Below are 25,348 nucleotides of genomic sequence, written 5' to 3'. Positions count from 1 at the left end.
TTATACTCTTGAATCATTGATCAAAAACGTCTTGATAATATCGATAACTGATTTCGACCTCTGAATAAATAAAAAAATCTCACCAAATTATATAAATGTTTGCGCTAGTCACAGGCAGTTCAAAAACATACTTTTAACACTGTATTATTCGTTGACCGTATTATCGACATTTCAGAGGAACTGTGATTGCCTACGCAGATTGCCAATTAGCAGAGTTTTGAAACTAATGATAAATGCGCTGCTCTGCAATGACTTCACACTACTACCAGTCTTATTGTCACTACACAGCTAGGCTATTTCGGGCCTATATGAGACGACTTTTGACGTAACCACTTCAGCTGACAATTTTCTAGCCAGAATAAGAATTTCATATTTACGGACCTTTAATCAGAAATAACTGTTAAGTTATTTTTTAAAGTAACGCAGACCAGGAATTTCACAAAGCATCTCAATGCATCACTATAGACTCCTAACTACGTCTCACCTACTAAGATAAAAAATTGTCTCTAGCGTCTCTCTAGGCGTTAAAGTCAGAAAAAGTCTCCTTTGTCTCCCTCCGATGGTTTTAACGAGTAACTACAAAATATCCACCGCCTTAATTAGATGAAAATGAACATTATTAATCCTTATTGCGAGTTTTATCAAACGGCACCTACACGTAGATGTAGATTTTTCTCCCTGGTCCTTAGACGTAGATTTACTTTAAGATTACCATCTACTCTAGTGATTAACTTATTAATGTTTTGAAGCTAATAATGTAATAGAAAATAGCCATGGAAATGGCCACTATACCAATTTAATCGTTTCATAATGACAAAAAAAAAACACAAAGGTTTTCACAGATTTACCATTTGTCATCATCAAAAGAAATATCATAAGGACAGAGTGTTCATACAGTACTACAGGATAAAAATCGAAGTGTTCATGTGAGCCTACAGAATAAGAACGAAGGTTTTCATATGGTACCCCAGAATAAGAATGGAGGTTTTCATATGGTATCATGTAATAAGAACAGAGGTCTTTATATGGTACTACTGGATAAGAACTGAGGTGTTCATATGGTACTACTGGATAAGAATGGAGGTGTTCATATGATACCACAGGATCAGAATGGATGTCTTCATATGGTATCATACAATAAGAACAGAAGTCTTTAAATGGTACCACAGGAACAAAGGTTTCATACGGTACTATAGGATAAGAATGGAGGTATGGTATTAAACAATACAAACATATGTCTTTATATGGTACCACAGGATAAGAATGGAGATATTCATATGGTACTACAGAATAAGAGCGGAAGTGTTCATATGGTACTACAGAATAAGAGCGGAGATATTCATATGGTACTACAGAATAAGAGCGTAGGTGTTCATATGGTACTACAGAATAGGAGCGGAGGTGTGCATATAGAATAAGAGCGGATGTGTTCATATGGTACTACAGAATAAGAGTGGAGGTGTTCATATGGTACTACAGAATAAGAGCGGATGTGTTCATATGGTACTACAGAATAAGAGTGGATGTGTTCATATGGTACTACAGAATAAGAGTGGATGTGTTCATATGGTACTACAGAATAAGAGCGGAGGTGTTCATATGGTACTACAGAATAAGAGTGGAGGTGTTCATATTGTAGGCTCTATTGCAGCATATGAAGCAGGGCCTACAGGTATTACTGAAAATCAGCCAAGTGTTCCTGCCACAGTTACAAGATCAGACAGTGAATATCATTAAAAAATTCCTAATGACCTAACTAAAAGTGTTACATCTGTAATCGGCAGCGTATTCTAGATTATTTGAGATGGACTATGAGATGTCCGTTTTATGTAGATGTCCGGGCCATAATGTATCAGATGGAACAGCCTTTTTTTATCTGAAGTGAAATCATGTGGTTTCAAACACTTCTTCATATTTTTAACTTTTGAACATTTGCATGCAATCAGCAAGTTTATTTGCAATTTTTATCTAATTCAAAATCTAATTCTGATCAATGTATGTACATCATTGTTCCAAACCCTAACTACAGTATTCTTTGTGTAATATAGTTTTTGAATGACATTATCATCAAGAGATTACACTGGAAAGGAAATTCACTAAGGAAACATTACATTATGTAGAACTCAATTTGACTATACTGTATTTAATATCATTTTTACAATGATATATTCTGTGTTGATAGTTCACTTGCACCCCATTTGCTGGTGCAAGCAAACGCTTAAAGGTTGTATTTCTTGCGAAGAAGACCTGAGAGAGACAAGGGAGAAAGAAAGAGAGAAAGAGAGAAGAGGAGAAGAGAGCGAGAGAGAGAGAGAGAGAGAGAGGGAGAGAGTGGGAGAGAGAGGGGTGGTAGTGACATCAAACCACGCAGCATCACTGCGCGTAGCGCGGCGTAGTCTTAGAGAAGGATAGTTCCACATCCACGCCCAGTAACCATCAACGCTGCTGAAAATGAGGTAAGATTCGGGTGTTAAAAGATTTGCTTCTTATTGCTGTGCAGAACAGTGTATCGCGTAAATCTGTGTCGCCCAAATAGGTCTACAATGCATGAATGAGCTGTTTGTGTCGTCGCAAAGGAACGGGGTCCTGATGAGAATATTTATGAGGACAAGAGAGGTCTTAACATGGCTGCTCGTGCCATTGCTTCGTAAACAACAAATATATATTATTGCAAAACGACAATAAGACTAGATTCTAGATTTACCTGCGTATAGGCTCCGGGAGAAATCCGGTTTATTACACCATACAAGGCGATGTTTCTCCCCTCAACACACTGACGTGGAAGCCACGACCAAGGTCGACAGCAAAATCGTAGGTAGGTGCTCTACCTGAGGATTTCGAATTATTAGCTGCTAAACATAATTTAGGTGACATCTGAAGAAAACATTTGATTAAATACGACAAAACTCCTAAATAATATCTCAGTAATATCTTATGCGCATCTTTACTACTGCGTCAATTACAATCAAGAGGTAAAACGGATGCTCTGCTGCGACTATGGCCACCATCCACTCCGCTATTTCAGAAAAAGGACAAAAGATGTTACAGAAAAGGCGATCTTATATATGAAATATCATCGAAAAGGCATCTTCAAGCAATAGAAATGAATTAATAATTTGTGTGAAGCGAGAATGGGTGGTTCTCTTTGGGAGAGATGAAGATATTATTCATTAGTTTAGGGATTTATGTGTTCAATAACAGGGATTAATTTTAATGCACTTTGTAAATGTATATGTAGCATATTTGAGGTATTCGCGCCAGTAGGACTACGTTTAGTCATTTGTTAGGACTGCAGGATAGTGTATCACCGTGACCTAGAATATTTTTCTAATACCGCTGAATGTGATCCATCTGAATTTCTGTGGGCTATGCGAACACATTTTGGTTGTGTTGACGTGCACGAATTGAACAAGAACATGGAGGCATATGCACGGATGTGAATAGAAGGAAAAAACAGAAAAATATGTAACAGGACTGTGTTTTATAAAATATGCAACGAGAATGATAGCCAATTGCCTATATGAATAACGACTGATATGTATGTCACACGTCACACATGCAAAACAACATTAGATGCAACACACAGGCCCTCGAGCTATCAGCAAACAGCTTATTTCACCTGTTTCTGCATGTTACTGCAACTAAAACTTGTGCAGCCAGAAACCCGAGGGCGATGGTCCCCTGGATGAGCCACAGAAAGGCTAGAAACTTCGTGACCTTTTCTTATGTTATGCTAATTTATTCATTTTAGGGAATACATTAACATCATGATCTTGTGTTTTCACGATTTTCTTGAGGAATACAATTAGGAAATGGAAAAACCGATGGTGAGTTAAGCGTGCTAGATCATTTTTAGGTGTTAGTGCTATGGTATAATCTGGGCTATAATTCCTGGCTATCTTTAGAGCTGCATTCAACCCCTTACCTTTGCACCACTGTGCAGAGACGTTTCACTCAGCTCACTTACTTTACACCATTGTAAATAAAATATAAAGAAAAATATAAAGATTTCATGTCAGTTAGATTCATTCATTGGAATACAACAACTGCAGGTACTGTCTACTCTTGAACCAAGAACATATTTTATCCAGATGTATAAACATAATTGTTTCAATTATTATCATATTTTGCCCCAGTGAGTAGCTGCTGGGTTGCTTGGTCTGTCTGTTTCACGAGTTATTGTAAAGTACTTCTTAAGTACTGTATTGTAAAGTACACAGTACTGACTGTAATGTGCTTGATGGAAAATGTGAAAGGGATCATGGGTACCAGAACATTTAGTCTTCCTCAACCATTTCCATTACATTAAATACATTACATTTATATTAACTGATGAACTGATATTTACTGCTGTGACTGCTTAAGCCATTATTTTGTGAATTTCCACTCTAAGGTTTTGGGTGGTGGCCAATATAACATCAAGGTGTCACGTGATCACAAGCCAACAGAGGTGTTAACTAACTTGAGTCACATTTCCTCTTATCCTTAAAACTGCGTTAAGTGTAGCCATTGAGCCAGGTGCTTTGCTGAACATTGTAAATGAGCAGAATCACCGTGCATCTGGATGCTCTTCAGGTGATGCACTTAACGCACTGTTCACCTTGCCAGGAAAACGCAATTTTTAAAGGAGGCTTGGTGTGGTTTTTCCTGTTGAAGATAAACATGATGTTGCAGTCAGGAAGAGCAGATGTGACTAAAGGGTTCAACCATGCACTATTTGGAAATGCTTTGAGAAGATATCGGTTGTTTCGACCGTCTCCCTGTGATATCCGTCTTCGTACTTCATTCACAATCCACATATTGACATTGACAACTACTATACAGCATTAAAGTATGGTGTCTGTTTGATTCATCTGAAATACATCAGGAACATGGTTTTACATTTTTATGCTGTGTATACCCCTTATGTGTGTCGAAAAAATTGTTGATGACACATTAAACTATTATCAGGGCTCTTGGTCTGGTGAATAATTCGGTACATGTACTTTGGAAGGGCAAATCTATGTTGCTGTATGAGCAAACCTACAGCACTGTTGGCCATGCAGGGGTCAGGTCCCCTGGCCACGGTGTTCCAGACCTGTGTCCTGTGTTCTGTGTCCTCGCCCTGTGGAATGAAAGACACTAATCTTATCTATTCACAATTACACAAGTTTAATGTAGTGTTTTCTTTCTGTAGTCAATCTTGCAAAAAGAAAATAATTTTTTACCTTGTGTTTTCACAGCTTCTTTCTAAGCATGTATATGTATCTTTAGGGGACACTAAAAACTAATTTTTTTTAATGTCCACATTTCTATATATTTTTTCAGAATGGAGCATTTTAAAACATAATGTCTCTTTATCGACCATATTTAACAAGCAGGCTGTGTTTAAAACTAACCCTGGCACGGTGGTGCGCTCCACCTAACTACAGTACCAGTGTCATTGTTGGAATAAAGGACCATGGGAACACTCTGTCTCCCAATGAGAATTCACAGGCATGCTGCCCTCCGTCGCAGGTGTCGTTTCCACAGCAACCAGACAGTCTCGGAGTAAATGGGTGGTGGGTAATGTGGGCGGGGAGGGAGGGGGACGATGGGGGGGAGGGGTGGAGGATTGTACTACACTCCTTCGTCTTTGTTCTCGGTCCTGCTGAGGCCAATATTACAAATTAGGACCCCTGCCAAAAAACGATGCCTTTCCTGTTTTTTATTACCTTGAGAGAAGCTGTCATTTTGCATCTGTGTTTTCATACCTGCCCTTTCCTCTTTAACAGGATAATCCCGAGCCCATATTCAATCTTCACAGATAGCGAAAGAGAATATTTTCCCAGTTCAGTCGTTGCCCTACCAGCTGCCTTCTCCCAGTTAATACCGTTTTCTGCAGAAAGGAAAGGTGCTGATGAAGTGAGGTGGAGATGAGTGTCACTCTGATCTGATTGTCACCGAGACGCTTTTGTTTCGCTGGATATCTGCAGCAGTAATTTTATTCTGTCAATATGTCCTGGGTCTACTGGGTGCCATTGTGTGTGCATGACTGAACAGCCTCTAGTAAAGACAGGACTGGGATTGTGTTACTGGGAAGGTTGTTTGCTGCGTAGATGATGAAATAAACAGGGCTGGGTTTCCCAAAAGCATCATAAAACAAAGATCTTAAAATGGTAGTGTGAGTATTATACAGAATACACACACACACACACACACACACTCTCTCTCTCTCTCTCTCTCTCTCTCTCTCTCTCTCTCTCTCTCATTAAGATCTTAACACTATAATTATTTGGGGAAATGAGACCTTGTACTGTAGACTGTTTAACCCTGCCTATCAACAAGCACACCTTAAACCTATCAAGGGGCTTAGTTTTGTCCTAAATACTTGAAATGTTTTTAACTTGATTCACACAACTAATGTAAAACTGGATTGTGTTGACTTCACTAGCTGATATTTTTTTTTTATAATTTTGTTATTAATGATATTTTAGTCTGTGCTTGGTCTTAATTCTAATAATAGAAGTTAATTGTAAGCACTGTGAGCATCTAACTATCCTAACCTGCTGTGTAGTTCATGCTAAGGTAATTTGTTTGTGGACATGCTATTTTCAGATTATACTGTACTGGTGAAGTGAGTGTTCATGGAAAAACAGTACTGTCTTTGTAGAACTAACATTCCTGAAAATAGCCAGATGTGTTATGCAATCTCTGTAGCATTGTGATTATTCATATATAGCAAAAGGCACATATTAGATATGGACGATATGCTGCTATTTCGTTAACCGGCACCTCTGGGAGCTTAGTGTACAAAGACCTCAGTAATGACACACCAGATACTGTAGTTGACCAGCTGGAAAACGGCATCAAAATAGAAGCACTTTGTTTTGATATATTTATACTTCTCCATATAACTGCAAAATAAGCACTCACACACAAACACACACACACCAAACCCCCTCCAAAAAAACCCATCGGTACAGAGATTGGGTGTCACCATGGTAACGGTGTACAGTGGCAGTACCTCATTGGCAGCTTGCTATCAATGCCTTTTGGCTCCATCTGAATTATTTTCCTCGAGGGACGGATCTCCAACCAGAGTGCCCAGCTGGCCCCACTGCAGATAAAAACATGGTGGAGGAGGATCCGAGAAGAAAGAAGAATATGGGTCTATTTCTTAGCTTAAGACGCAGGCTTCACTGCACCGCACACATATCCGGGAGCCAATTAAGATTCAGAGATGAGGGATACAGGGACTGGTTTCCAACTGGTCATGAATTCAGTCAATTAGTGCAGAAATTGTTTAAAAAGTGGATGAAGAGGATGAACCATCTTGTGTATAAATCCCTGAGGGTTGTACTACATGCTGTAACCTCCTTCCTCAATGTCTTTGCTTGAAATTGTACAAACTCTCTCATTTTTGTCCTTCCAAATATGTTAAAAATAATGAATGCATTAATTAGTTCATGCCATTCCAAATGAAAACACAGCCTCTAACATTGTGTCCTCCTGTGCCAGCTAGTACAATCAGAAACTCTTATTCTGTCTTGTGTAGACATCATCATCATCATCATCATCACCCCTTAAAAACGTTTTGGTCCTACAGTGCTTATACTGTAGTTGGCACAGTTTCCATGTAAATGACATGGTGTGGGAGTTGGCCATGGTAATAAAGACCCTGGTTTTACACTCTACCTCAGTTGGTTCAGCATTGATCACTGTTCCTCTGTCAATGTTTGATTGATTCTAAGTCAGGAACTGATTTTACATAACTGAGTGTGCCCTTAAATGTACTTCAATAGAATCCAAACAGACAGCTACAAATGGCTGCATAACACACTTATTTATATTATTGATTCCTTTACTGGGGAATAGCCATTACCCAACAGTACCTGGTTTGGAATACAGTGCTTTGAGTGAATATGTCATTTATGTGAATATAATAAATATATGATGGTTTCATCCTAGCCAGGACCAGCATGTGAGTAATGTGAACAACTGTGTCATCTGTGATATGCACTACATTCAACATCGAAGCTTTTGTACTGCAGTGTTCCTGCCAGTATCCCAACCACGGAGGTCTATCGCGTGACCTCCCAAACAGCGGACACGTCCCCCATTTTGATGGGGACTTCAGCAAGCCTTCATGGAACTAGTTTAGATGTTGGAGGAGCTCAGCTCACCTCCCCCATCGAGGCAGCCTGCACAGCAGTGCACAACAAAGCCTTCGCAACAAAGCCAGCTTCACTGGTGTGCTGCACTCCATCACAGAGAGCACTGCGAGAGACAGACAGCTCCATCTCCATCACAGAGAGCACTGCGAGAGACAGACAGCTCCATCTCCATCACAGAGAGCACTGCGGGAGACAGGCAGCTCCATCTCCATCACAGAGAGCACTGGGAGAGACAGACAGCTCCATCTCCATCACAGAGAGCACTGTGAGAGATAGACAGCTCCATCTCCATCACAGAGAGCACTGTGAGAGATAGACAGCTCCATCTCCAGTTCTGCAGCGCGGAGAGCGCCTGGCTGACAACATGGCAGGGAGGCACAAAAATTCTGAGCCTTGTAGTTTTTAGCCCCTTTCCAAAACAGCAGCTGCCTGCCTAGAGCATCACTGTGTGAATGTGGTACACATCAAGAGAATCTGTAAGAGCCAATCTGGCCATGAAAAGGAGAAATCTGTGATAATAATGCACCGAGAATCTGCTCATTTAGCCTAATGATTCTAATTTACAATACATTTACAATACATTTACAATACATTTACAATACATTTACAATACATTTGCAAAAGTCATTTACCTTCTTGGTTTCTTCATATTCTCATAATCTGATGACAGGTGACATCCATAGAGGTCATTTGGAAACAAATTAGTCCCATGAGAATCATTGCTCAATACTGGAAATTATTTACATTACTTTAAAACCTGGGTTGCTACATTGTATTCTGTTTTTGTTGTGAATGTATGATTTGATCCTGAATATCAGGTGTGAAATTTTTATTAAGTTATACTATTTTGTTTTGCACTATAAAATGTTAAGTTTGGTGTTCGGGCTACAGATGAGGTTTTGGAGCGTTAGTGGTTTCAGTCCAAACATGAGGCACAGATCAAGGACATTGGTTTTAATTTCCATCTTAATTATATCAGTTGTCCCCTCTTGCATCATACAAATGTAAGACGATGTGGGTCAAATGTAACAAGATCCCCCAATGTAATAGGATCACCTAATGTAACAGGATCATCTATTGAAACAGGATCATCTACTGTAACAGGATCTTTATGAGCCCGCTTTTGTGGAGGGTTCTCTGTTCTCAAGAACAGCGGGTATGCATTCAGGCTCGGCCATGTGAAAACATTTTTGAGAATGGAGATAAAGTGTGACAGATGATGAAATTTCCTCTGTGAACCTTAGCATACATAAGTTGGATATGTTATATTTGATAACATCCCAAGGTGGTGTCCTTTACCAAAGAAACTTTTCTCAGCTGAATTGTTTGTTTCCACAGTAAAGGGCAGTACGAGATTTTGTGCTTTAGACTATGCTAAACAAATTAGCATGGGTTGACTGATCTGAACCAACTTTTTGGATTTTGTTGTCTTGCTGCTGTTTTGAAATGTGCTCTTTGACTCTTCCAGGCGCTCGGCTGTGTGAGGATGTCAAACTCAGTGGCCTCCTATGACCAGCTGGTGCAACAGGTGGAGGATCTCCGCAAGGAGAACTCTCACCTGCGCCGTGAGCTGGAGGACAACTCCCATCACCTGTCCAAGCTGGAAAACGAGACCTCTGACATGAAGGTGAGCGGGACCTTCTCAGGCCGTCCATTCACCGGTGTGCAAGTTTGAACCGAACCTGCCTGCAATAACAAAAACCCAGTCAGAGCAGAAAATGACATGCATGTTCACGTCACATTATTTTCTTTTGATTGTTGAAATGCTATTTTGCAATCTCAGAAGACAAAATGCTCTCTATGTGAGCCTTGCAGTAAATGGAAAGCTCCATTTGCATGTCTTTGGTTCAGTGTCGACCCAATTTCCACAAAATGTCTCGAGATACTAATGAGTAGCAGGCATAATTCACCGTCTAAGTGAAGCCTCTACACAGAGCCAGCCCTACATCTCAGAGCCAATGCGTTGAATACATTGTAATGTCCCTGTTACTGTACAGAAACCAGAAGGTCAGGAAAAACTCTGTGCAAGATAAAAATGGAATACAAGGTGACGCTTACTACCAAACCACTTGGTATTGATCCTGAGTGTCAGATTGCAGAGTTACTGTTACAGGTTTGAGATGGCATCATTCCTCCAAAGTCTCACGATGAATTCCAGTAAGAGTTGTGTTTCAAGTTTACCGACTGTTGTATAGCTGTTACACTAAAGCTAAACCTACAGTTTTTTAATGCTAAAGACAAGGTAAATAATTACAAACCTTTAAGATCCATTCAGGGTCCAATGCCATCAGCGCTCTTTCCTTTTGCTGTGTAAAAGGTCAGATCTTGGGCATTAATCCAGGGAATCCTGCTCTTCCAAGCCAAGTCTTTCATTTGGATCCACTCTATGCTGCAAAGAGACATAAATCATTAGCACTGAAGAAAACCACTAAAGAGATCACTGCCTTTCAGGCCAGGGCCTGCATCTGCAGAAAATTTGGAATTATTTCAAAATGCAAAATTAAAATTCATGGGACCTGTTTCAACCCACCCATGCACACCTTCAAAACATCAGGCCTTCAGATCGCTGTGCAGAAATATGACTTAATTCAGCTGGATGCTTCTGTATTCAACTCTGGCAGAGAAACACAGACAGCTGGGTCGGATTCTGTGGGTGAACAACTCTGCTGTTGGACTATCAAACTTTAAAACCCCAGTGATACAGCTGTGGGGTTATTCAGTTCAAAGCCATTTGAAGCATGACAGACAGACAGACACACACACACACACACACACACACACACACACACACACACACACACACACACACACACACTAATGACATTGGCTCTTAATTTTAAAGCGATCCCAGTGTTAAGGTTAACAACACTGAAAAACTACACAAATGAGGGGGAAAATGCTTTTGTGACATTGAAGTTTTTATTTATTTTTTTACTTTTGTCTTAATCTGCATAATTTCATGAAACCTTATATTTGCAGTTTAATTAGTAAATATATAAAATGTAGCACAGAGGAAGTTAATAGTCTCATAAAGTGTACTGTGAGGAGCTGGGCAGACGTGGTGGAATAATAGTCTCAAATCGTTTGAAGTACAAATGTAGCTTTTATTGCAGCCATAATAGTTTACAGATTGATTTTACACTTGAATGCCCTTGGCCACCATTTTCAGACACCACACACAAACTTGTAAACTCAAAGTCATACAGCTCTCGAAAGACCTGTGACCAAGTATTTTTTTAACTGACCTTAAAAGCAGCATTTAGTAATGCAGTGGTCTTATGGGTCATATTTCACAAGTCCAGTGATCCCACACGTGACACATGCCCAGATGCTGAATAATCCCTGCTCAGCTTTTACAGTGAAGGTCAGTTCATCCCGTCATCAGACAGAGTGGGATGTTGGCTGGGTAGATGCTAATATCTGCGCACACCATCCTGGGCTGTGCTTGTGGTCAGCATGCTGTTGGCTACTGACTAGAGGCAAAGCGTGAACACTCTCCCGCCATTTTAGGAGGTGCTGAAGCAGCTGCAGAACAAGCTGGAGCAGGAGGCCTGCACGCTCGCCTCCTCGGGGAGGGCCGATGTGCTCCACCAGCTCAAAGGTGACCAGAGCACAGCACGCACACTTATACAGTTCCACTGTTCACGTTATATGCAATATTACAACTATATATACTTATATAAAAAGTCTGATTAGGTCTTTGTTTGAAACCTGTTCTCAGAGTTGCATATGGACTTAACCAACTACTACGAGCTGAAGCATCAGCCTCACAATCTGCGGGCGTTCGCCAAAAGCGCGGTCAAGCCGGCAGGCGACGGGGACGACAGGACGCCTCCGCCTCCAGGCGGCGTGAGCAGAGCACGCAGCCCTGTCTGCTTGTCTTCTCGTCAGAGCTCCTCTGTGTCCGGAGAGGGCACGGCCGTACACCCCGGGCACCTCGCCACTATGGGGGAGGGCCGTATCACTGCCCAGCACTTAGAGGAACTCTGCAAGGAGAGGTAAGATCCAGAGACGGGCCTCTTTGGCACAAACCACTGAATCGTACTGCAGCCTTTTGTGCAACAAGCACTTTTTAAAAGAGGCAATGCCACCTAATGTGAATAACACATGCGAACTACTCATTTCAAACCCGAGCAGCCAAGATTCTTTTGCACACCCCAACCACGTTGAACAATAACATCCATGGCTAGTGCAACTCCTCGCACCCTGTAAGTCCTGGAATGGGCACTCTGGCTCGGAGCTTGATCGACTGCGTGCCATGTTTGTTGTTTTGGCAGGACGATGCTGTTGAGCGAAATCGAGAAAGAGGAGCGCGAGCGACGATGGTACTACTCCCAGCTACAGGCCCTGTCGCAGCGACTGGCAGAGCTACCCCACATCGACACCGTGAGAGTCCCCCCCCCCCCCCCCCCCCCAGCCCTAACGCTTGTGCCAAACACACACTCTCAGTTTGAAAATCAGGTCACCTGGTTTCACAGTGTTTTTGATAGATGACCGCTACAAGTCCCAGACTGAAATGAGATTATGTCACTGAGCACATGCTCTTGTGCACGAATACAATTTGTGTTTGCGTTTAAGGGCCGAGTTTTTATAAAGGCACAGTTTGTCTCAAAGCAGCATGCCTTGATTATGTAGGACCTGGCCAGCACCATCACTGCTTGTGTATGTGTTTTGTCTGTGTCTCAGTTCTCCATACAAATGGATCTCATTCGCCAGCAGTTAGAGTTTGAGGCCCAGCAGCTGCGATCCGTTATGGAAGAACGCTTTGGTACCAGTGATGAAATGGTCCAGAGAACACAGGTAAAGAAAAGTTAGGAGAGTAAAAACAGCCAGACCGTGAATCAGATTTGTTGTGATTTGTAATATGAATGGCATCTATATCCCATGTATATATGTGTCAAAGGAGTAACCTTGAAGAGTTGTGACATGGAATAAAAAATGTGTAGTTCAAAATATTGACAGTTAAGGTGGTAGATAAATATAAAACTGAGCTATGACCGGGATTATACATGAAATGTATAAATGTGTCAAACTCCAGTAGTAAAGGTTTCACCTATCATAATGTTAGGCAAAAAGCATAGGCAAAAAAGCTTTAGCCCACAGCCTATTTCTTCTTTAAACTAAATGCCTTATTGTTAATTACATATACATTATTATATATGCATAAATTAATTTTCATTTCAAATTCATATTAATTTTTTTATAGTTCATATGAACCAAACTATTACTACTATGTGTTGGTTAACTGAATTAAGAGTATGTTAGCTAACCCAACCTTTCGTCACTCATGCTCTGCAGATCCGCGTGGCTCGTCTGGAGCAGCTCGAGAAGGAGCTGCAGGAGGTTCACAGCTCTTGCAGCTCCCAGGAGAAGCCCACCCAATCAGAGAGTCAGGTAAGACGGAGGGCTCGCCCACCCGCCCACCCAGATATGCTTCATCACTATCTATCTGTGTTGTCATGGGGCAGACAGCAAGTATATTACGATGAGACAACAAAGTAGAATCCTGAATCACCAAGCAGGACATACAGTACAAACTCTGATAGTATTTAACACCTCATCCATACATTATCCATAATGGCGATCTCTCACTGAAGAGAACATTGATATTTGGTCAATTCTGTGACAAATAAGTGGATGACAAGTGCCTCTAAGTCTAAGTCTAAGTCTTACTCCAAATATTACTGACACTTATTCCACAGATACCGCAGTTCACATACTGTACACGTGTCATAGTGTTTGTCAGTCTTATAGTCTGTACATAATTCACTGTTTAATGTGCATGTACCATATCCAATGTTTTAATATTCATGTTGAAAGATAACTCCAAATATCAAGAAAAAGAAACTGTAGTGGGTATTATGTGTTCATTGAGTAGATTTAGTACCAATTGCTACCTGTTCACTATCTTTAATTTATACACCAGCCCAGACTCTTCTGCTAGAGGACCATATTAAACAAGCAATGACTTCTCTACACCATGTTGGTTGTTCAGTTCAATTAAGAGCAAGAGCAACCTTTTAATGGTTAACAGTGTAATTATCATTAAATGACAGATGTTACTTTAGCCATGAAAGAAGAAGACAGAGTTTATACTTTAACATAGTTTATGTTACTTAGCAACTGTGTTCATTCCACCAATACCTAATTTTAATTTTAAAGACATCTAGGGTAGCATGTGTGTAGCCCACACGTGACTCAGAAGACCTCATGAGATCACATGTCTTCCCATGGCACTGAAGGTTGCCATAGTGATGGGCTTGGAGTTGAAAGGACGAATTTACTGGTTTGGCTGTCTGAGGATTTGCTGTGGAGCCCAGTGGGCTGACCGATGCAAACATCTCAGCTGGATCACTGCCCTCCGCACTAGCTGTAGAGTGATAAAGCTGCTTTCATCTCTTTCAAATGAATTAAACATGAATGACAAGCTTTCATAAGTAAATAAATCGGATGTTTTTGAAATGACAACATGAGTTATTTTAGAGAGCCATTAAGCATTATTTTCAGTACACCTCACACCCAGAGCAGTATCAGAAACACACACTTGTTCATATACATTTCTACAGAGCAGTGACACCCTTTCAAAAGTGTCTGTCCCCGAGATGGAAAGTGGAGCATGCAACAGCTCGGTTGAGGCACCTGGAGAAGCAGGAAGCAAAGTAAGAGAGTGAAGTCCTCACACACCATCTGTGTGCTCTACACTCAGGCCACTTCATTAGGTACACCTTGCTAGTACTGGGTTGGACCCCCTCTTGCCTTCAGAACTGCATAGATTCAACAAGGTACTGGAAACATTCCTCAGAGAGTCTGGTCCATATTGACATGATAGCATCAAGCAGTTGCTGCAGATTTGTCGGCTGCACATCCATAATTCAAATCTCTCGTTCCACCACATCCCAAAGGTCTATTGGATTGAGATCTGGTGACTGTGGAGGCCATTTGAGCATAGTGAACTCATTGTCGTGTTCAAGAAACCAGTCTGAGATGATTCGCGCTTTATGACATGTTGCGTTATCCTGCTGGAAGTAGCCATCAGAAGATGGGTAAACTGTGGTCATAAAGGGATGGACATAGTCAGCAACAATACATGATGCTCAATTGGTACTAATGGGCCCAAAGTGTGCCAGGAAAATATCTCCCACACCATTGCACCACCACCAGCCTGAATCGTTGATACAAGGCAGGATGGATCCATGCTTTCATGTTTTTGACGCCAAATTCTCACCCTACCATCTGAATGCCACAGCAGAAATCGAGACTCATCAGACCAGGCAACATTTCTAGTCTTCTAGTGTCCAATTTTGGTGAACCTGTGCGAATTGTAGCCTCAGTTTCCTGTTCTTAGCTGACAGGAGTGGCATCTGGTGTGGTCTTCTGCTGCTGTAGCCCATCTGCCTCAAGGTTGGAGGTGTTGTGCATTCAGAGATGTTCTTGTACATGCCTTTTCTTGTAATGACTGGTTATTTGAGTTACTGTTGCTGTTCTATCAGCTCAAACCAGTCTGGACATTCTCCTCTGACCTCTGGCATCAACAAGGCATTTGCGCCCACAGAACTGCTGCTCACTGGATATTTTCTCTTTATCTGACCATTCTCTGTAAAACCTAGAGATGGTTGTGTGTGAAAATCCCAGTAGATCAGCAGTTTCTGAAATACTCAGACCAGCCCATCTGACACCATGCCACCATTTCTTCCCCATTCTGATGCTCAGTTTGAACTGCAGCAGATCTTCTTGGCTATGTCTACACGCCTAAATGCATTGAGTTGCTGCCATGCAATTGGCTGATTTGACATTTGCGTTAATGAGCAGTTGGACAGGTGTACCTAATGACGTGGCCAGTGAGTGTATGTCACCTGTGTTGCCCGTTGCTGTTTTCTCAAAGCTCCAATGCATAGCACATCATGACAGTCAGTGTCAATGGTGGACAATAATTATAGTCATCCAGTGTTTTGGTGTGGAGATTTTGATATAAAACATGTATAACACAATGTTGTTTAAAAAAATGTCCCTAAAGAATTATTTGTATTGAATATTTGTATTGTACTGAATATGCTCCACAGGTGGAGATGGTGTTCTGGCTACTATCTATGTTGGCCTCCAGAGATCGGGAAGAGATGTCCCGTACCTTGTTAGCCATGTCCAGCTCGCAGGAAAGCTGCCTTGCCATGCGCAAGTCGGGCTGTGTCCCCCTACTGGTGCAGATGCTGCATGATGGGGGCGGTGGAGAGGCACCTGGGGCCGCCAGCTGCAGCCGTGAGGCCCGGTCTCGAGCCAGCGCTGCCCTGCACAACATTGTGTACTCGCAGCCCGACGAGGGCCAGGCCCGCCGGGAGATGAGGGTCCTGCACGTTCTGGAGCAGATCCGCTCACACTGCGAGAACTGCTGGGACTGGATGGAGAACCACCTCACAACGCCATCACCTGGCGTTTCGACAAAGTGCAGAGGCAATGCGTGATAATGCAAACCAACCTAACTGAATTATGATCTTATCCCATGTGAAGCAACAGCAGCATGATTACTGACATTCACGTGTTTTGATTTGAACTATGCAGACATCCCAGAGCCAGTAGATCCCCAGATTTGTCAGGCCTTGTGTGCCATAATGAAGCTCTCCTTTGAAGAGGAGTACCGGAGGGCCATGAATGAACTTGGTATGTAGAATCACTGCTCAATCACAAGATTTTAGTACATCTGCTTTGTAACGTGGAGCAATTGTATGAGATTGCAGGAATTTTAAATAAAATTATTGCAAGCCGTATTAAAATTAATCCATGAGTACATAAGATGCTTACTAAATTCAAACATACTCACATTTTACTCCTGAATTCTCAAAAAAAATTGTATGATTTATGATCACATTAAGTTTCTATTCTATTGGAGGAGAAGTTTGTGACACCTATGCAAGACATTAATTGGGTTTGTGTGTTTGATGTAGGGGGCCTTCAGGCCATTGCAGAGGTAATGCAGCTGGAGCAGGAGTTGTATGGCATGCAGAATGAGCCAATGAACATGGCCCTGCGAAGATATGCTGGGATGGCACTCACTAACCTTACTTATGGAGATGTTGTAAATAAGGTAAACTACAGATGAGATGACCTAGAGCAATTGGATGATGTTTTGTAGGTTTTGTGCTGCTATGAGGATACCATGTTCATTTCATTACAGGCCACACTTTGTTCAAAGAAAAGTTGCCTTCAAGCCATTGTTGCCCAGCTTGCATCTGATAGTGAGGAATTACAGCAGGTAGTATCTGAACGCATATTTAACTACTTATAACAGAGACCAAATTAAAGAAAAATATTATTTTGCGATGTTTTATTATATTCACATTTTAAAAATTGTTTTTTCTGTGCAGGTGGTCTCAAGCATTCTGAGGAATCTTTCATGGCGTGCTGATATTAACAGCAAGAGAGCCCTTCGTGATGTAGGCAGTGTGTCAGCATTAATGGCCTGTGCACTTCAGGCCACAAAGGTAAAATATTCCTATTGATAATTATAAATAACTACTATTAAAATAGTTCACATTACAATGTATTAAATCCAGTATTTTTATGTCTACACAGGAATCCACCTTAAAAAGTGTTCTAAGTGCTTTATGGAATTTATCAGCACATAGCACTGAGAATAAGGTGGCAATTTGCTCTGTTGATGGTGCTCTTGGGTTTCTGGTCAGTACCCTTACCTATCGCTGTCAGACCAATTCACTTGCAATCATTGAGAGTGGTGGAGGTATTCTACGCAACGTGTCTAGTCTTATTGCTACCCGGGATGACTACAGGTATTCTTCTGATCTCCTTCTTGGACAAATATTACATTTTGGTTGTTGTTCCTATTGAATCAGTAATACTTTCCCTTTTCTTTTCATCCAGACAAATCCTCAGGGATCACAACTGCCTCCAGACTTTGTTACAGCATCTGCGATCTCACAGTTTAACTATCGTGAGCAATGCATGTGGAACCCTGTGGAACCTGTCTGCTCGAAGTCCAAAGGACCAAGAACTACTGTGGGACCTAGGAGCTGTGAGCATGCTAAGGAATCTCATCCATTCAAAGCACAAAATGATTGCCATGGGAAGTGCTGCAGCGCTGAGAAACCTCCTCACAAACCGACCACTCAAATACAAAGATGCAGCTGTCGTATCACCTGGCTCCTGCATGCCTTCACTTTATATGAGGAAGCAGAAAGCATTGGAAGCTGAACTAGATGCAAAGCACCTGGCTGAAACATTTGATACAATTGAGAAGCAAAGCCCTAAGCATTTGAATATTAACAAGCCCTTAAGACACATTGAAAGCTTGGCTAAAGACTATGCCTCAGATTCAGGATGTTTTGATGATGATGAAGCTCCCAATGTTTCAAGTAGCTTAGACACAGGAACATTTTCCATGCTCTCTATGTTCCTGAACAACTCCAACTTCCTTCAGAATCAGCCTCGCAAGAGGGAGACAGAACCTGAGCGAGATGTAGAACCCTTACAATCAGAGGATAAAAAGACCCAGCCTCCTGAAGATGAAGTGACCATGGCTGCTGAAAAGTTAGCAAAAAAGATCACCAACACTGTGGCAAAAATTGACAAGCTGGTGGACGATATTACCTTGCACACATCCTCAGAAGACAGCTTCAGCCTCAGTTCTGAGGACCATTTTGCAGATTGGAATTATGGACCTGACGATCTCCATGAGGCACGAGCCAATTCTTGTTCCCCTTGTCGCCTTTCTGAAACCAATTCTTTTTCACACAAAGATCGCCTCAGCAGAGCCCATGCCCTTCTGCGGCTAAAAACGGCCAACTCAAGTTTGTCCAATGACAGCCTTAACAGTGGTAGCACTAGCGATGGCTATTGTGGAAGTAAGGACCAGATTCAATCTTCTGTGAGAACAACAGATCAAAGGCGTCCAAACAAGCTTGAACTTAAAGTAGCTCATGAGCAGTTGCTAAATTGTGGTGGTGTTTCCAAAGTAATGTGTCAGAATGAGATACCTGAGAGAGATTCCGGGACTGCAAAAGATCTACCATTACCTGATCATGGTAGCACAGATGAAGAAAAGACACCAGCAACAGTATCAACAAGAGTATCTTCTGATACCAGTGTACCTACCATCAAGCTCTCTCCTTCCTACCAACATGTTCCACTGATCCAGAGTGTTGCCAAGTTTGGTGTTGCAAAGACAGCTATTAATGTACAGGCAGCTCAAGCAATGAGAAGACAAGCCTGGGTCCCAACTGTGATGACTGGAGGAAGTATTAGCAAGTTCTCCCCAATATGCTCTGCAAGAAGCCCAACAATAGGTCAGCTTGAGACACCACAAAAGTATTCAGTGGAGAACACTCCAATCTGCTTCTCACGTTGCAGTTCTCTATCCTCTCTTTCTTCTGGTGATGGAGCCCTTGATGGACAGAGCCAAAGTGAAAATGAGCTGGAGAGTGACTCGTCTCTTGAAATCATTGAGGTTGAAGATGGGGATGTGGTGAGGAAGGAGGAAGAGGATGAAACTCTAGAGGATTTCAGTGACAGCCAGTTGCTTATGACTGACCAGAAAGTGTGTCCCACTAGTAATAGTACCACTAATCCAATTGAGATTCCAATGAGACACGAGAAAACATTCCTCAGGGCAGGATCACCAATGATACAAGAGGACAGGACCCCATCCAGTTCCTCGGACAACTATATTCATGAAACTCCTCTAGTGATGAGTCGTTGCAGCTCTGTAAGTTCACTTGGCAGCTTTGAGTCCCCTTCAATTGCCAGTTCTATACAAAGTGATCCTTGTAGTGAAATGATAAGTGGAACTGTGAGCCCAAGTGATCTCCCAGACAGCCCAGGGCAAACTATGCCCCCAAGTCGCAGTAAAACCCCATGCTGTGCTGAAACAAATGGACCAGAGCAGCAAAATCTTGGTGCCATTGGAGGCCAGTGGGAAAACAGTTTGCGGAAATTCATGGAAATTGCAGATTTTAAGGAGCGGTTCAATTTACCTCCAGACCTGGACACAATGATTTACTTCACTGTTGAAAAACCAGTGGAGAACTTTTCTTGTGCCTCTAGTCTGAGTGCCCTTCCTCTGCATGAGCACTATGTGCAGAAGGATGTAGAGCTCAAGCTTACTCCCTTGTTAAATCAGCAAGACCCTGAATACTCTGAGGAGAGGGACATTATCGATGATCCATCATGTATGGATCAAGATCAGTACAGTGAGGGCAACTCGGACGATGACATTGAAATTCTCAAGGAATGCATCAATTCAGCAATGCCCTCAAGGTTCAAAAAAGTAAGACCTACTGTGATGACTGCCATCAATTCCCAAGCTCGACGGTCTGTGCAGTTACCAGTATATATGGTGCTTCAGAATAATAACAATCAGATGTGCTCTGGCCGAAAGGTTGGATCATCTATGAAAGATATTCATCAAGATGATTCTTCCTACACTGATTCTGCTGAAGGTACTCCCATTTATTTCTCGAGCACAACTTCATTAAGTGACGAGACACTTCAATACCCTGTCAAGGTAAAAGGGTCAAGGGACTGGCGTTCCCGCAACAAAGAGACACAGAAGCTTATTGATATAGAGGCAAAGAGAATTGAAGAACTACGCCTTTTTTCTCGCTTCCACAAATCAAGTAAAATGCCATGCCAGTCTGACATAACAAACCAAATGAACAAAACAATCAAACAGATGACACCTACTCAGAGGTTGCTCATACAAACTAAGGAGATGGCAGCAAAAATGACCCAGCAAAGAGTCCAAAGCCAATCCCCAGTTTGTCAAATGCAAAAGCAGGGACAGAACCTATCACAGAGCATGCCTCATTTAGAACTGCCAACCAGAAAGCAAAGCACAGAAGGATATCAAAATCAAAAGGCATATTCCAGGAGTAATGCACAGGACAACACTGCTTTTCAGTCCCTCTGTCATCCAGTGCCCACGGATGATGCAATTTACTGCTTCTATGATAATGACAAGAATAATGAAGATGGAATGGTGGCAAGGAATCGTCAGAAACATTTGAACGATTCATGTAAAATTAATATGGGGCTCCACTATGCTAACACAAAAGGCCGTGTTGACAATTTCCAAAGAAATGGATTTCACAGAATCAAGCAAAATCTAATTATGGAAGAAGCACCCCCATGTTACTCCCTCAGCTCATCTCTCAGCTCCTTAAGTGATGCTGATTTTGAGGAACATCAGGGGAAATCACAGTGTGTATGGTACAGAAATAAACAAAATTTGATGTCCAACCTAGTTCAATGTCCAAAATCCCAGAACATCCCAAATCAATTTGAAGATAACAGTTCACCAAGTTCAGTCAGTATGGACTCTGAGGATGATCTTTTGTTAAAATGCATAACATCTGCTATGCCAAAGCAAAAGAAAAAACAAGTCTCCAGAAAAAGAAAAGGAGAGAAAAAACAAAAACAGAAAACAACTCCTCAAAAAGAAAATGAGGACTGGGGTCACGAAAATTATTTGGACAGTGATGATATGGCATCTGATAAAGATTCAGATCTCAACAGTGTTGAATGGCGGGCAATACAGGAAGGAGCTAACACAATAATCACAAAGTTGCAAGCTTCAAAGTCCCAAGAACCATCATCAGAATCAGAGTCTGTTCTTTCATTCATGTCTGGATCAAGCTTTACCCCCAAAAATGACATGAACGACAAGAAGAAAGTTATCAAAGACAACAAGAAGTCTAATAAGCCACTTGATTTTGCCCCACGTAAACCAGTTCCAAACTTGCCTGTAGTTTTCAGAGGTAGAACAGTGATATATATGCCCAAAAAAGAGACAACACTCTCACAAAGACCACCACCTATGAAAGTAAACCCCAAAACAGATGCCCCCAAAAATCCAAATTTGGCTCAACACCGGTCCAGAAGTCTTCATAGACTAGGGCGCTGTAGTGACTCTACTCAGCTATCACTGCCCAAGAGAAGCTCAACTCCTCCTGCCAGGATTCCCAAGAGCTCATCATCAGGATCATCTCAAAGTTCAACCCCTTCCACGCAGCCTCAGAAAAAGCTAACCTCCCCAACTCAAATAATGAAGCAAGGTCAGAAAATGGCATCTTCAGCTCCAAACAGTCCACCAGAGAAGAAAGGAAATAATTCCACTACCAATCAAAACCCAAGATCTCCAAATGACAAAACACAAAAATCCCCTGTGAGAATACCGTTCATGCAGAATCCATCAAGAGCAATTTCACCCTTAGTGACAAACCAACCTACTATCAACAGACAACATAGTCAGTTTTCAGGGAAAAGAATCCTACCATCTAATCGAGTAGATTTAGTTCGCATGACATCTGCTCAGTCACGCAATGGTGAATCAGATCGCAATGGATTCCTGAGACAGCTGACTTTCATCAAGGAATCTTCAAACCTCTCAAGACAAAATGTTTCTTCCTCACGCTCTGTTCCTACATCTAAGCATGCATCTCCAAGAAGAACATGTCCAGGAGCATCTGCAGTTTTTCTGTGTTCCTCTCGTTGCCAGGAACTAAAGCCAGCAGTACAAGATCCAAGAAGAGTGCAGGGAGCTCAAGGGCCAAGGAATGGACAACAACAAGGCATCGTTAAACAGAGTACGGTACTATCAAGGGCAAACTCCAGTGACAGGAATCTCACAGTGAAGCGTCCGGCCAGAAGAACAAGTTCAGAAAGTCCTTCACGAGTGCCTCAGAAAAATGTTCCTGAGCCAAAGCAAAGGGATAAGAGAGAAGATACATTCAAAAGATACTCTTCTTCTCCCAGTATAAATATCTTAAGCCGTGTCACTAGCCGCTCTTCCCTGCGTTCGTCATCTTCAGACTCAAGTGGGCGGGCTAAGAGTGAGAGGGACACAAAGCAGAGGCAGAACAGAGGTGGATCACGAAACAATAATAAAGTCACATGGAGAAGGATTCGTGATGAAGATGTCCCTCAGATTTTAAAGAGTACGCTTCCACCTACTGCGCTGCCTCTGATGCCTTCTCCAGAAGGACAAAAGCCAATGCCTCCACGACTACCAGGAAAACTACCAACAATTACACTAATATCACGCAAAACAAGTGATGCAACAGTTCAAACTGAAGATGTCTCAACCAATAAGACCAACTCAAGTACCTCCCCTACAAATGATAATGGTACTATGATTTCAGAGGAGGCCACAAAGCTTGCTCTTCTCAGAAAAATCAGCAAGTCTTCGGGAAATACCCTTCAAGACGGAGATTCCGATGGATCCCTCAAAAACTACAGCACAGCTTCCACCTCAACCTTTCAATCTATGGAGAGCATTTCTAGTGTTCCCAGAGCTCACTTTCGTCAGAGCTCTCCTAGCAAAGCTGTTAGAGTCACGCCATTCAACTATGTTCCTAGCCCTATGGCCTGTTGCTCTCCAGAAACACAGAGTCAAGCACCAACTACACCTGAGAAGGTTGGTGAAAAACTTGAAGCCTAAACTCTCATTTTTTTACAAGCTTGACTTTGTTTCTGATGCTGTAAAAACTCAGGTGGTTTAGTGAGCAACATTCATCTCTTTACCTCGGATGCTCAGTCTTGTGCTTGCCGGTTGCATCAAAAATTATTTATCTGACAAACACTGTCTTTATCAGCTTTCTATCACTGGACATTGGATGTAGAAAAACAAGCATGAACTGTAGTTTCTCAATGAACATAAGCTATTATATGGAACTTACCATACAAGTGAAATGATCACTTTTTCTTTTTATATTTTTGTACAGTTTCACACATGAACCATTGGTATTTTTGTTGAACATTGAACACTTGAACATACAAAATGTCACACATACTGTTGCTTATGGACCACAATGGATGACCACATATAATTCTCCATTCCTGTAAATCAATATGCAAATCACCCAAGATTAGAGACTTGTTTATTATACATTTTGAAACATTTACCACCAAAAACGTGATAAGACTGTTACAGTGAAAAAGAGAAAAAACCACAAATGTATGCATTGTGCACGGTATTCCTTGTATGCCGTTATGCCACACAAACACTGATTTTGGAAGCTCGTAGCCTTCACATTTTATTGTTGCAGGTAAATATATTTGTGGTACAGCAGCTAAAATCACCACATCAAAAACATAATGTAATTCTTGTTGGCATTTAGTGATACTGTACATATTTGCAGATAAATACTCTCTAATGCTTCCCAGTAAGCAAAAACCGCTCCTAGTACCACTACTGATAGCATGCTGTATATCTCAGGTATTCAAATCAAATTCCTCAAGGTCCAGGTCCTACAGAATTTCCATCCTATGAGTCAAATGTGACTACAAAGTGAGCAACAAGCTTCATTAATCATTTGATCAACTACTAGTGATTACAAAATACAGGACCGGATTTGGATTTGAGGTCTTGATTTGCATACCACTGTGCTATATTCACCTTGTTTGCACACCTGTGCGTTATTGATGTTGAGTAATCTTTTCCTCCGAGGTATAATAAAACTGGAGAAAGCAATGAGGAAAAAACACATACATCTCTATTCTGTTGAATAAAAAATATACTTGTTAACTGTTTGGCAACTGTAAGTAGTACACTTAGCTGGTTTAACATATTTCTGCATATGAAAAGCTTCGGTAATGTAATTTTGTGTATGATCAGGTATGCTTTAAGTCATGAAGAACAACAATGAGGTGAAAATCTCTGGATTATTCAAGAGGAACTAAGCCCCCCGATCTTCTCGACAAGTATCTGTTTAATCAGCACATTGCGATGCTGCAGTACCACTAATGCTGTGTCAATCAAAGGCAGACCACCATTGCACAAGCAGATGATACCAGAATAGCAACAGGTAAACCCACTCTTGTCCTAGTTATACGATATAACATCCTTTATTATTTAGCAAATGGTTAAGTGCAGTAGTTTAAAAATCTTTGTGTAGCTATTTTATACCTGCTTGATTGAGAAATTAATAACAATCAAACAAATATACAGTGTGTGTGTGACCTCTATAAACTGAAATGCATATCTTGAAGGTATGGTGTGGAGACTTGATCATTGTTGGCCCACACAGAGTGAACCACATATATTTAAAGCCCCAATTATCAGTTATTTCTACAACAGAACATTTCAAACAAACACGTGAACTTCAGTGGCTAATAAAAATGACATGCACAGTGTTTTGTGTGGGACATGTAAATATACTCATGTCAACAGAAATGTTTTAAAATCAGTGTCATTATGAAAAATCTTTAAT

At 41.4% G+C, this 25,348-nt stretch overlaps 1 protein-coding gene and 1 long non-coding RNA gene across 4 annotated transcripts; one reads left to right on the top strand and one right to left on the bottom strand.

Moving 5' to 3' along the window:
- The first annotated feature begins 2,352 nt into the window (after nt 1-2,352).
- Nucleotides 2,353-25,325, top strand: apc2 (APC regulator of WNT signaling pathway 2). 3 transcript variants are annotated; one of them, XM_077024775.1, is made up of 16 exons: nt 2,353-2,456; nt 9,604-9,762; nt 11,646-11,736; nt 11,857-12,133; nt 12,413-12,521; nt 12,822-12,935; nt 13,434-13,529; nt 14,702-14,794; nt 16,196-16,580; nt 16,689-16,787; nt 17,072-17,211; nt 17,302-17,379; nt 17,492-17,608; nt 17,700-17,914; nt 18,006-23,553; nt 24,754-25,325. In XM_077024775.1, exons 2-16 carry the CDS (start codon nt 9,622-9,624, stop codon nt 24,769-24,771), a joined length of 7,521 nt encoding a protein of 2,506 aa, XP_076880890.1. In that variant the 5' UTR covers nt 2,353-2,456; nt 9,604-9,621; the 3' UTR covers nt 24,772-25,325. The 3 variants fall into 3 exon arrangements, with proteins under 3 accessions (XP_076880890.1, XP_076880888.1, XP_076880889.1); XM_077024773.1 differs by having other exon boundaries at nt 18,006-25,325; XM_077024774.1 differs by lacking the exon at nt 2,353-2,456 and adding an exon at nt 2,518-2,815 and having other exon boundaries at nt 18,006-25,325.
- Nucleotides 5,719-10,525, bottom strand: LOC143528859 (uncharacterized). The gene is made up of 4 exons (XR_013134537.1): nt 10,394-10,525; nt 9,694-9,821; nt 6,986-7,078; nt 5,719-5,857 (listed from the first exon to the last, which is right to left on the bottom strand). It is a non-coding gene; the product is annotated as an uncharacterized LOC143528859 (long non-coding RNA).
- Nucleotides 25,326-25,348: the final 23 nt, after the last annotated feature.

The sequence above is a fragment of the Brachyhypopomus gauderio genome, chromosome 12, assembly GCF_052324685.1.
Source record: "Brachyhypopomus gauderio isolate BG-103 chromosome 12, BGAUD_0.2, whole genome shotgun sequence".
Classification (NCBI taxonomy): domain Eukaryota; kingdom Metazoa; phylum Chordata; class Actinopteri; order Gymnotiformes; family Hypopomidae; genus Brachyhypopomus; species Brachyhypopomus gauderio.
This window is presented reverse-complemented; position numbering and strand designations above follow the sequence as displayed.

Bases quoted from the DNA above. Each gene is read 5' to 3' on its own strand.
- apc2 (XM_077024773.1), top strand. From the start codon at position 9,622: ATGTCAAACTCAGTGGCCTCCTATGACCAGCTGGTGCAACAGGTGGAG. The intron at 11,737-11,856 runs GTGACCAGAGCA...ACCTGTTCTCAG, and splicing joins TGTGCTCCACCAGCTCAAAG to AGTTGCATATGGACTTAACC. The intron at 16,581-16,688 runs GCAATGCGTGAT...TGAACTATGCAG, and splicing joins CGTTTCGACAAAGTGCAGAG to ACATCCCAGAGCCAGTAGAT.